The following is a 12,615-nucleotide window of genomic DNA, read 5'->3' as shown; positions in this document are numbered from 1 at the left end:
AGCATGTAGATCTGCTATTTTTAAATAGCCAAGTATAGGGCTGAAGTGGTCAATGTATGTTTAGCAAAGTAACTAGTAGCCTAACTAAAGTTTTCAAATAATTGTAGTGGAGTAAAAGTGCAATATTTGCCTCTGAGGTGTAGTGGAGTAGAAGTAAAAGTATTGAAAATTGGAAATACTCCAGTAAAGTAAAAAATACCTCAAAATTGTACTTAAGTTCAGTGTGAAGAATGAGCCCTTTAGCGGTTGGAGTTAGTACAGAGGCCTTGATAGGGTGCAACCAAAAAGGTGTTTTATTCTAATTGTTCACCAACAATACAAAAAACACAAACACAGGAAGCTCTCCACACAGGTGACATGGTGGTGTCCTGCTCTCATCCTACCACCAACTGAATATGGTTGTTTCTGGCAGCCTTTTATACTCAGCTGGAGGCAATTAGTTTGGACTCCACCATGTCAAGGGGTAGATTACCAAATAATACAAATACATAAATACAGATAACATTAACTCTCATAACATCTATTAAAACGCCATGAACTACACCAATAATTATTCTCATACTACAACATTATTTATTGTTGCATAATTATGCAAAATACAACTGTGCAAAAGTGCCAAACATCAGTAACAGAGGACCTCTCTGTTACATACAGCACTTGAGTACATGTACTTAGTTACTTTGCAACACTGCCCATTTGTCAAATGTTTTGGCTCAAATTATTATTATTGGGCTATTATTTGTATTTATTTTGTTAAATGGGGAACATGTTCATAGTGAGCTTTTAATGTGAAATGACAGTTCAGTTTCCTCGTGGCGTCATATGATCACATGATGCATCACGTGACCATGCAAAGATGGCCGCGCCCTGAAGCAGAGGAGGAGAGTTGTGCAAGAGAAACAGTTTGAATGACAGAGTGGAGGCTGTGGAGAGAAGAAGGACTCTGAAACCATCTTCTATCTCTTAGAAGAACTCTGATCATCTGTGGAAACATCTTCTAATCACCACCATGGACAAGGACGACCTCATACTGTAAGTACACCTGATATCAGACAGTAATAACATGGTAATAATACATATTATACAGTAACACCATCTGTATCGTTATTATGAAACACTTAACGTTAGCGACAGCTTTCACTGTTGGACAGTGGGTGTAAAAAGTGCTCACAGGTTTTGCTTAAAATAAGTATCAATACTGTCTGCAGTGTAGAAACACTTTGTTACAAGTAAAAAACATGTACTTAAAGTACCAAAAGTAGAAAGTACTCATTATGCAGAATGTGCCATTTCAAGTTTTCAAATGTATAAATATCGTAGGAAAATAGCAGATCTACAAGCTCACAACGCGTCACTTCGCGGCACGATTTGCACTTGTAGATCTGCTATTTTCAAATTGCCAAAGTTTAAATTGGGCTGAAGTGGTTAATGTATGTTTTGTAATAATTCAAATCGTTCAAAGTAACTAGTAACTGTAGTTGTCAAATAATTGTAGTGGAGTAAAAAGTACAATATTTGCCTCTGTGATGTAGTGGAAGCCAAACGTTGTGAGCTTGTAGATCTGCTATTTCTACTCGCAGCTTTTCATTCAACCGTTATTCCACTGCTGGAGGAAGATAAGAGAGGAGAGGAGTGTTATCTACAGGATGAGCAGAGTGGTTGTTAGGGAGGAGCTGTTGGTCCACAGTTCAGATAAGAGTCAAGAGAAGATGGTTAAAGGTAGGGTAAGTGATATTTTTTTGGTTAAAACAAAAAGTATTTTGTTAAAAGGTTAAAGCACTATATTCTGATAGTAATCATTGCTATAGAGTGTTTGTTCAGTAACAGGAGTCTTCCCGTCTCTCCAGCTCTTTAATTAACAGAAAATACATTTTCCGGTAGGTGTCAAAATCTCAGCCAATCAGGAGAAAGTACCAATTTTTAAGCTTCATTTTTATAGTCTTCCAGTTCCAATTTTGCATGCTCATTTCTTAGTGTCATCACTTCCAATTTCACTTGTTTAATCTATATCCTGATTGAGTTCTCTATCCTGATTGGATAAAATTGGAAATGCATTCTCTGTTTTATAAAGAGCTGGAGACTCCTTTTACTGAACAAACACTATAGCAATGAGTACTATCAGAATATAGAGCTATTTAACACTTATTTTAACCAAAGAAAATCACTTACCCTACCTTTAACCTTATCGTAAACTAAAGGCTTTAAACCTACAGCTGTTAGAGCCTTCTTTTGTTCTCCAATGCAGATGGGTTCAGTCAATAAAACATCAACTGATGCACAAACTTGGACACATCATCAGTGTTGTTACCTGGAGTCACTGGGTGTTTCGGGTCTTGCAACAGACGCCCTACTCCAGGCGACCTGACCGAGGCTGATCAGACCCTGGCCTGTGTCCAATAAGTGGCATGTTACTGCCCCCGCGGTCTCCGGGGGGTTAGAGACCGTGCTAATTAGGGGTTAGGGTTAGGGGGTCCCCAGCAAAATGTGTTAATACAGCATCACAATCATTTTAACCACTTTATCCATTTGGCTATTCAAAAATAGCAGATCTACTGTACAAACTATCAGCGTGTAACTTTGTGCCGTGCTGCGAGCTGGTATCTAATCTTTTTTAAATGTTTTGAAAAATATCTAAAATGTTTTGACATAAATCTTCTTTTCTGGGGGTACCTGGTACAAAACCTTTTCAGAGTGTCTGCGGCCAAATGCATATCAATGTGGGGGTCCTTGACATGGAAAAGTTTGAGAACCACTGTACTAGGCTAACAGGAAAATGTTACATTTTAAAATAAAATAATCTTCAGTTAATGCTGATGTAATTAAGTGGGTAAGGGCAAATAATAGAACAGCTATTACTCAATGCAGCCTTTAAAACCAGGGAAACACGTACAGTATGCCATATTACAATATTATAGCATCCAAAGTCCCAGTCAATATCTAGTAATCTCATCACTATCGATGTAAAATTATATATTGCCCAGTCCTAAATCTAAGTAACTAAAACAGAAGCCCAAATAATATCTAATCAAATCATCTGATGGAGAGGAAGTTTGAAATACATAAGAGCTGTGTAGCTGGGGGAAAACAACTAATATGCCTTGAATAGGCCATAAGGTGAACCATGAAAAAGTGACATTTCGTTCACACGTCTGGGCACTACTTTTTCAATGCATTTTTGCATAGATTACACCCTTGTGGACTTGAGGTTAAAAGTTATCCGCAAATTTTTTTTTTGCAGCCATAAATGTATATACGTGTGAATTACCAAAAAAATCAAATCTTATGGTGATGTTTTTTCTTAAAAATGTATTCATATTCATTTTGAAGTGGTGCTAAAGTTTAAGAGACACATTTTACCCTGGAGGTGAGTTCAGAGGCGTACCCACTGTAGAGGCAGGACAGGCGGTCGCCTGCCCAACTAAGAGGGGGGGGTTAAAAAAAAAATCTCGCCTGCCCACCGCATTACACCACACTTGCGGTTAAGGGTTAAGGCATGTCATTCAGCTGGCATAATGTCCTTCATGATGTCTATTGTTTGTCATTTTTGTCTCCAGTCCCAAAGACTTCCCCGCACTGAAGAACGATTCGTTCCTGCGCGCTTGCCGAGGACAGGAGACGCCACATGTCCCTGTGTGGTGTATGAGACAGGCTGGACGCTACCTGCCAGGTACAATGAACCTCCTTGTGTCTCTGTCTGATGTAAATACATTATTTCATAACGGTGCTCATGGAGGACTATGCATGGCAGGGGCGTCCTCTTCCCTGAGCCAGGTCTAAACCTGACCACATACCAAAGTTAGTTTGAAAAAATATCCTACTTAAAGCTGCAATCCATAACTTATTTTTAGTGAAACATTATTTTGATTTTTGACCAGACTGTAGTAGAGTATGTTAATAGAATATCACTAACACAACTGCTGTGATTGTAGTTACATGCTCTTGTACTGAGACAAGGAATGGCTGTATGTTTTCTTTTGACATTTTTTGTCATGTTGAATTTAGGGCACTCAATAATTTACCAGTGGACATAATACTAGTTACACTGTTAAATTAACTCATGAGTTTTCCGTGTATAAAGATGATTATTATTATAATCTATTGACACAACCTGCTGTCCTGTGTGTGTGTGTGTGTGTGTGCGTGTGTGTGTGCGTGTGTGTGTGTGTGTGTGTGTGTGTGTGTGTGCGTGTGTTTGTAGAGTTCCGTGAGTCGAGGGCGGGAAAAGACTTCTTCGAGACCTGTCAGTCTCCACAGGCCTGCTGTGAACTCACATTACAGGTAGAGAGACATTTTGACTGGTTGCTCAGCACTCCAACATCCTCACGTTTTCACCCATTATCTCCCTCAACGTTTTCATCTTGAAAACACATTACATGATGAAAGTCAACTCAGGCTGAGTCCCTGGCAGTGGTGTACCGTGGATTTAGTTTTACTAGTGGCGTGCTACGTCACATGCATGTGCACACACGCGAGCATGTGATCGATACGCAAGGTAGACGTACCCCCACGGGTACGCACGGGCATATCCGTGCATGTGCGGGCGCTTGCAGCTCAAACAACTAGTCAAAGTCTCTGAACTAGTGGAGCGGTGCTCCCCACCTCCACTACACCCCTGGTCCCTGGCTTTAGAATGCACAGTTTGAGGGTATATGACCAAAGAGTGCACTGTACTGGATTTCCCAAATGGAAGCTTTTTTATTTTGATTACTACTAATTAAGCTTGACTGTTCCACAAAGTCTTTTTAAAGAAAAGGTTACAAACTGGCACTAATTCCACTGGAAATTATATAGTTAAAAACTAAGCCTTTACAAGTATATAAAGCCTACTTTTGGTGTGTGACTTACTGACTTTGCAGCATGCATGAATATACTAGGGTGTAGTGATGGGCGGGTCAGGTTTTTTCATGACCCGCCCCGCCACGGAACCCAACCCGCCCCGCGAACCCATATATAAATCTATGGCTCAACCCGCCCTGCGACCCGCGGTGGGAAAAAAAAGATAATCATCATAGTAGCTCAGATTTATATAGAGCTCTTTTAAGTACCCAAAGTCACTTTAAATGTCTACAGTAGCACAACATTGTCATGGGGTAAATAAACAAGCATGTTGTTCAAAATAGTTTTTTTTATTATTTTTTTTGCGTGTGAGAGCGGCTGACTCAGTCACCCGCAGCCCGCATAATTGCCTCTGAAATCCTGACTCGACCACCGCGGCGCGGGTTACGGGTCGGCCCGCTCATCACTACTAGGGTGGCATTTATGTAGTTTGTACAATAGATTTCTCATTTGTATGTGTATTTTGCTCCCTCAGCCTCTGAGACGTTTCCCCTTTGATGCTGCGATCATCTTCTCAGACATCCTGGTTATACCACAGGTAAACAATAACAGACATCCTGGTTATACCACAGGTAAACAATAACAGACATCCTGGTTATACCACAGGTAAACAATAACAGACATCCTGGTTATACCACAGGTAAACAATAACAGACGTCCTGGTTATACCACAGGTAAACAATAACAGACGTCTCTAGATATAACCACATGGTCAAATGATCTTGGAAGCTGTGTTACTTAAACCCCGCCTCCAAAAAAAAAATCATGTGGGGACCCATCCTACAATATAGATCACCTCACCACACTCTGCCTGTATTCAACAAAGATTAACTAAAGTCTTATCTCCTATCTCCCTCCAGGCCATGGGTATGGAGGTCCAGATGGTTCCAGGTAAAGGCCCCACCTTCCCAGAGCCTCTGAAGGAGCCAGAGGACCTGCAGCTCCTGAAGACCAAGGTGGACGTCCAGAAGGAGCTGGGCTACGTGTTCAAGGCCCTCACCCTGACCAGACACAAGATAGAGGGCAAGGTGCCGCTCATCGGGTTCACTGGAGCACCGGTAAGACACACATATAAATGCATTCACATATCTTTACAAATAAGACTGCATTTAGTCCATTTACCCATTTAGGCCGCTAACACATTATTTTTTTAAAATCTTGAAAACATGTTTGAATATAATATATATATTTTTAAAGTGAACGTTTGTAACTCAAATCTTTGCTTCTGGGTGATTCTACAACAGGTTTTTTTCCTGAAACCTATGTTGCTATAATATCAGTGGTTCTCAAACTTTGTTCCAGGGAAGCAAAGATTTGAGTTAAAAATGTATTATATTCAAAGATTTTCAGACATTTTCAATATTATTTTTTCAAAAATAGCAGATCTACAAGCCCATAGCGCGGCACTCTGTGCCGCGTTATGAGCTTGTATATCTGGTATGTTTTGAATAGCCAAAGAAATCTAAAGTGACACAGATGTGTTCCCGGATTTAATGGGTTAACTACAGTCCCAGGTTTCCTTGTCTCGTGTGGCCAGACTGTTTCCTCCCTAAAAATGGTAAATACTTCCGTCATACAGTCTGGAGCAACGGAAGCTCTGAAGATTATCAGAGGATAAAAGCGGATGCGACGCCTCATCCCCGCTTTAGTTTCATTTTTACAGTCGTGCAAATTTTTATTAATATAAATCAAAATAATCGAAGCATATATAGCTTGCTGCCTATCAGAAAGGGAAATTCCGATATAAAATAATTTATAACGATACTTTGAACGGAAATGAGGAACAGATGACATCTCCTCTCCACAGTGGACGCTGATGGCCTACATGATAGAAGGCGGAGGCTCCAAGACTCTCTCTAAGGCTAAACGATGGCTGTACCGCCACCCGGAGTCCAGCCACATGCTGCTGAAGATGCTGACCGACGTGGTGGTGGACTATCTGCTGGGACAGGTGGCTGCGGGGGCGCAGGTGAGGGACACGACTGTCTCCAGTCCAGTGGTGTAAAGTAACTAAGTACATTTACTCAAGTACTGTACTTAAGTACACTTTTGAGGAATTTTTACTTCACTGGAGTATTTCCCATTTTCTGTACTTTTACTTCTACTCCCATTACATCTCAGAGGCAAATATTGTACTTTTACTCCACTACAATTATTTGAAAACTTTAGTTACTAGTTACTTTTATCTCTAGTTACTCTATAAATTATGATATTATGAAACATACATTACCCACTTTAGCCCTATTTCATACCTAGGCTATTTGAAAATAGCAGATCTACAAGCTGCGACGCGTTGTGAGCTTGTAGATCTGCTATTTTCAAACATTTTAGTACTTTTACTTTTGGTACTTTAAGTACATTTTGAAGCCAATACTTTTGTACTTTTACTCAAGTAAATTTTGAATTCTGGACTTTTACTTGTAACAGAGTATTTCTATATTGCAGTATTGGTACTTTTACTTAAGTAAAGAATTTGAGTACTTTTTCCACCACTGCTCCAGTCCCATTGAAGCCTCTACATTCTGTACAGAGGATCATTAGAGAGATGGATCACAGCCTGTTGTTTGTTCCGTAGATCTGCTATTTTTTGGAGAAGGTTCATCTATTATGACTTGAGCATACAGACATTTTCAGGGGTGAGATTTCATTCAGCTTTAATCCATGTATTCTGTGGTGTTTCTCTGCTAACCCCCTGTGATGCTGCTGCTGCTGCTGCTGCTGCTGCTGCTGCTGCTGCTGCTGCTGCTGCTGCTGCTGCTGCTGCTGCTGCTGCTGCTGCTGTCCAGGCTCTGCAGGTGTTTGAGTCCAACGCTGGCATCCTGGGACCCGTGGAGTTTAAGGAGTTCTCCCTGCCCTACCTACGAGACATCGCCCGCAGGGTCAAAGACAAGCTGAAGGATTCAGGCCAGGACGTACCCATGGTGAGAGAGACACACAGGAGGACATACTGTACAGTGCTGTATGTGCACACATATGTCATACTGTACAGCACATTTTGATTTAGTTTTAGTCAGTCTTTTGAATGAAATTCCATTTAGTTTTAGTCATATTTTAGTCACCTGAAATGTTTTAGTGTTAATCTAGTTTTAGTCGATTAAATATCATAAGATTTTAGTTGACTAAATCTAATTATACTTATAGCTGCATGCCAAAATAGCAGATCTACCAGCTCACAACACGTTGCACTGTGACGCGTTGTGAGCTTGTAGTTCAGCTATTTTCGGAACGTGAGCGCAACCAAACATAAAATGACTTGTCTTTTAGTTCTACTGGATCTCTTCTCCACTAGATCCCTCACTGACGTTTTAGTCTAGTTATTTGTTGACGAAATTGTCAATATATTTAGTCTTAGTTTTAGTCATCATAGCTTTTATTTAGTTTTTATTTAGTTTTCGTCAGTGAAAATAGGTATTCAACAACAATTTTTCGTCATAGTTTTAGTCGACGAAATCAACACTAGTACTGTACAATGTCATACTGTACTGTATGTGCACACACATGTCATACTGTATGTAACATACATATGGTCACTGTCGGCTGTAGTCCTCCACTGTCCCAATTACCTGGAACGCATCTGTGTCACTTTAGATTTCTTTGGCGATTCAAAAATAGCAGATCTACAAGCTCATAGCGCGGCACCGAGTGCCGCGCTATGAGCTTGTAGATCTGCTATTTTTGAAAAATCTTGGAAAAAAAAAACTTTAGATTTTTTTTCCAAAAACTGTTAGTATTTAGATTTTTTTTTAAAGAATCGCCTCAGGTCTTAATGGGTTAAGTCACAAGCTCTTGTTAATACTTTTAATTGGTTCAGCATTTATTAAAACCCACAGAATTTAAATTCCCCCTCTGCCGCATGGCGGGGGGGATTTATGAAAACAAATACTTAACATGTTGCATTTTAATGTCATATGCATCACCGGCAGTCTGCACAGTTCACACACAATACACACATCAATTCAGTCACACATCACCACCAGATATACCACCAGCAGGTGGAGCCATTGTACCAACAATGGTTCATGTTGCCAGGAGGAAAAGGTTGATTTCAAAGTATCCCCTGTAACTTCTCCTTTCGTGTGTGTGTGTGTGTGTGTGTGTGTGTGTGTGTGTGTGTGTGTGTGTGTGTGTGTGTGTGTGTGTGTGTGTGTGTGTGTGTGTGTGTGTGTGTGTGTGTGTGTGTGTGTGTGTGTGTGTGTGTGTGTGTGTGTGTGTGTACAGATTGTCTTTGCAAAGGACGCACACTACGCTCTAGAAGACCTGTCTCAGTCTCACTACGAGGTCGTCGGTCTGGATTGGACCATCGATCCTTCATCAGCACGGTAACACACACACACACACACACACACACACACACACACACACACACACACACACACACACACACTTTGACAGCAACACAGCGACCTGTGTGTGAAGTCACTCTCTAGTCTAATCCCACATTATTCACCACACACACTAACAAGCACTCTAATGGACAGAGGTGTGTTGTGAAACGTTAACCTACTCCTCCACTTGTTTCTTCACATGCTCATATGAGACACACACATACATATATGCTCCTGTGAGACACACACATACATGTATGCTCCTGTGAGACACACACATACATATATGCTCCTGTGAGAGAGACACACACACACACACACACACACACACACACACACACATACATGTATGTATGCAAGGTCCAGAGGGCCAGTTCAAAGCCAAGGCCAGGACTGGTTTATCCTTGTTTAATTAAACCTATTCAGAGTTTTTACTCTATATCGAGTGATCTATCTCACAAGTGGTTTGCACATTGCACAAATATTGTGGAAGCATGCACGTACACACACACACACACACACACACACACACACACACACACACACACACACACACACACACACACACACACACACACACACACACACACACACACACACACACACACACACACACACACACACACACACACACACACACACACACACACACACACACACACACACACACACCAAGCCACTGGGATCCCTTCTACTTAAGTCTACTATGAGCCAGAGGAGTACTCTCTGGGTCAGCTGGTCTGTTGGTCACAGGTTGACCTGCATTTCACCTTTTGAGAACTGTCCCAGTGTGTCAGCTGCCTCTCGGGCGCTCGTCAAATCCTCCTGCTTAGTCCTCCCTCTATCCCTCTATCACTCTATCACTCTACTGGGGATGGGACCAGAATCATTATCGTTTATCGTGATAAAAAAACGCTCACAATAATCGTATCGCAGAGATTTTAATTTATGGTGAAAATGTCCTCCGTCATACGCTGGGATGAATTGCTGCAAATTCAGCACCACTTAAACCCTCTATACTTGATCAAACTAACCTGTAAAGAATGCTTTCGGTCAATTCACCAAAAAATTGCAGATCTACAACGTTACCCCCAGAATAAGGATGCTGGGGATTCAAGTGGTTAACGAAAGTAGCATTTTAGGTTTTAAGCATATTTTGATTATCGTTCATCACATTTTTTTTTTGTTGAATTTTCGCCTTTTTATGGCATGCCCAAAATAGGAACGCCAGGTTGAGACTGAAAGTAGTTAAATATTGACATAGATAATATGTATTTTAGATCAATAGATAAACAAACAAAAACATTTTTTTAAAGGAATAATTAAAGATATTATACATATATATAGGATAGAAACATAGTATAGGTATGGAACATAGTATAGGAACAACTCTCCAATCTCTTCACACTGATAAGATAAAAAAACGTCTGATAAATATACAAAATAAAAGTAGCAATACATTTCAAAGTAAACAGAAAAAGGTTCTGTTAAAAATCAGGAAGTGAGTCTGTACACAATGCAACAGTAGAGAAGCCAGGTGTATTAATACTGATGGTAGTGGTTGGTAAATGGTTAACGTGGTTCCAGCCAGGTTAACCATCTCTGTCCAGCACTGTAGTAAAACATTTGTTTCAGCGTGTGCGTGTGCGTGTGCGTGTGCGTGTGTGTGTGTTTGCGTGCGTGCGTGCGTATGCACCCAGCAGCGCACACTGCACTGACACTCAAGTGACTCAAATTAAAACTTTTTGTTGTGTGTATATTTTTCAGGGAGCGTACAGGGGGCAAGGTCAGCCTGCAGGGCAACATGGATCCATGTGCCCTCTACGGACCAAAGGTAAAACCTCCAATACTTGGATTTGTACACATAAGAAAAAGAGGTTGCTAGACCCAAAGTCCAGTATACACATCAAAAGAAGGAATTTAAAAAAATCCCAAAAGGGTAGCACATCCAAAAATTTCAATTAACCCATTAAGACCTGAAGCCGATTCTACATGTCTCCTAAATCTAGAAAATGTGTCTAAATCTTTGAATATATATATATATATTTTTAAAGTGAACATTTTTAACACAAATCTTTGCTTCTGGGGGGTCCCTGGAACAAAATATTTTGAGATGGTGGTTGGCGGCCAAATACATATCATTTTGGGTGGTCCTTGCATGAAAAAGTTTGAGAATCACTGATATATAGCAACATAAGTTTAACAAAAAAAAGGATTAGGATTTAGAAGACATTTGTAGAATCCCCCAGAAGCAAAGATTTGAGTTAAAAATGTTTGCTTAAAAAAATATATATATTCAAAGATTTGTACACATTTTCACGATAAAAAAAAAATAGCAGATCTACAAGCTGGTAGTGCGGCACTCGGTGCCGCGCTACCAGCTTGTATATCTGCTATTTTTGAATAGCCAAAGTGTAAAATAATGCTTTTTAGCTCAAATCTAAAAATGACACAGATGCGTTCCAGGTCTTAATGGTTAAACTGGGACTCCAGGCTCATTAAAAATATATGTTCTTTTGACACTTAAATCATCCTTTGATTTTCTTTCTCTGTAACGTTTCACCATCTTAATTTCCCTCGTTCTTCTAACCCCACCCCCACCCCCCTTCCCCAGGAGCGTATTTCAGAGATCGTGAAGAAGATGGTGGAAGGTTTCGGTACCAGAGGGTACATTGCCAACCTGGGACACGGCATGTACCCCGACATGGACCCGGAGAGCGTGGGAGCCTTCGTAGAAGCCGTTCACACACACTCTCGCCAGATGATCCTCAACAAGAACTAAAAAAAATAACCCATTTTGTCAAGTTCAAGTTCACACAAACACCTCACAGCAACATGAACCAAATTTTAAAAGAAAAACTGAAATGTTTACAGTGATAAAATATTGTAATGGTATTAGTATTAGTGAATACTAGTATTCATCAATGCTCATGCCGTAATATACTGGCCATACTGTATACAACAGCCAAATTAATTTGCCATGTAATATGAACATAAGCCCTCCAAGGCTGATCGATTCATAAACCATAACAAAGCAGCACTGAAATGGTTTTTCATCATGTATAAATCCATATGCAATGTTCTCTACTGGATAAACAGCAAACAACATGTTCTGTGTGTGTGTGTGTGTGTGGGGGGGGGGGGGGGGGTTAAAGGGATTTAGGGAATCACACAGTTTGTGTAATACAGATTTTTTTTGTTTGTTTGTTGACTTAGCTATAGATGCGGATTTGTTTTTTAAATTCTCGTTAAGCCAGTATTTAGATATTACAATTATAAATGAACCTTTTTCAAAGTTGGATCATTTAATATTCAAATTTTGCTGCCTGTATTTGTACCTAAAAACCAAGACCAAGATTATGGAAGTACATATGGACCAAAAAAAAACAAAACAAAACAAAACATGGAAATATTCAAGTAAAGAACCTCAGAATGTATAGAACCGATTATTTGA

At 40.1% G+C, this 12,615-nt stretch overlaps 1 protein-coding gene across 1 annotated transcript; it reads left to right on the top strand.

Annotated features, from left to right (window-relative positions):
* Positions 1 to 871: 871 nt before the first annotated feature.
* On the top strand, positions 872 to 12,304 carry urod (uroporphyrinogen decarboxylase). Its single transcript, XM_080440365.1, has 10 exons — positions 872 to 1,032; positions 3,555 to 3,667; positions 4,199 to 4,278; positions 5,312 to 5,374; positions 5,697 to 5,894; positions 6,644 to 6,805; positions 7,623 to 7,757; positions 9,055 to 9,155; positions 10,929 to 10,995; positions 11,776 to 12,304. Exons 1-10 carry the CDS (start codon positions 1,010 to 1,012, stop codon positions 11,941 to 11,943), a joined length of 1,110 nt encoding a protein of 369 aa, XP_080296491.1. The 5' UTR covers positions 872 to 1,009; the 3' UTR covers positions 11,944 to 12,304.
* The last annotated feature ends 311 nt before the right edge of the window (positions 12,305 to 12,615 follow it).

This window comes from Gymnoscopelus braueri, assembly GCF_963280865.1.
Source record: "Gymnoscopelus braueri genome assembly, chromosome: 10".
NCBI classification, from domain to species: domain Eukaryota; kingdom Metazoa; phylum Chordata; class Actinopteri; order Myctophiformes; family Myctophidae; genus Gymnoscopelus; species Gymnoscopelus braueri.
The sequence above is the reverse complement of the archived record's forward strand: the minus strand, read 5'-3'. Positions and strand labels throughout refer to the sequence as shown.

Excerpts from the sequence above, each read along its gene's own strand:
- urod (XM_080440365.1), top strand. The coding sequence starts at position 1,010 with ATGGACAAGGACGACCTCATACT. Across the intron at positions 6,806-7,622 it reads AGGTGGCTGCGGGGGCGCAG|GCTCTGCAGGTGTTTGAGTC; the intron begins GTGAGGGACACG and ends GCTGCTGTCCAG. Across the intron at positions 7,758-9,054 it reads CAGGCCAGGACGTACCCATG|ATTGTCTTTGCAAAGGACGC; the intron begins GTGAGAGAGACA and ends GTGTGTGTACAG.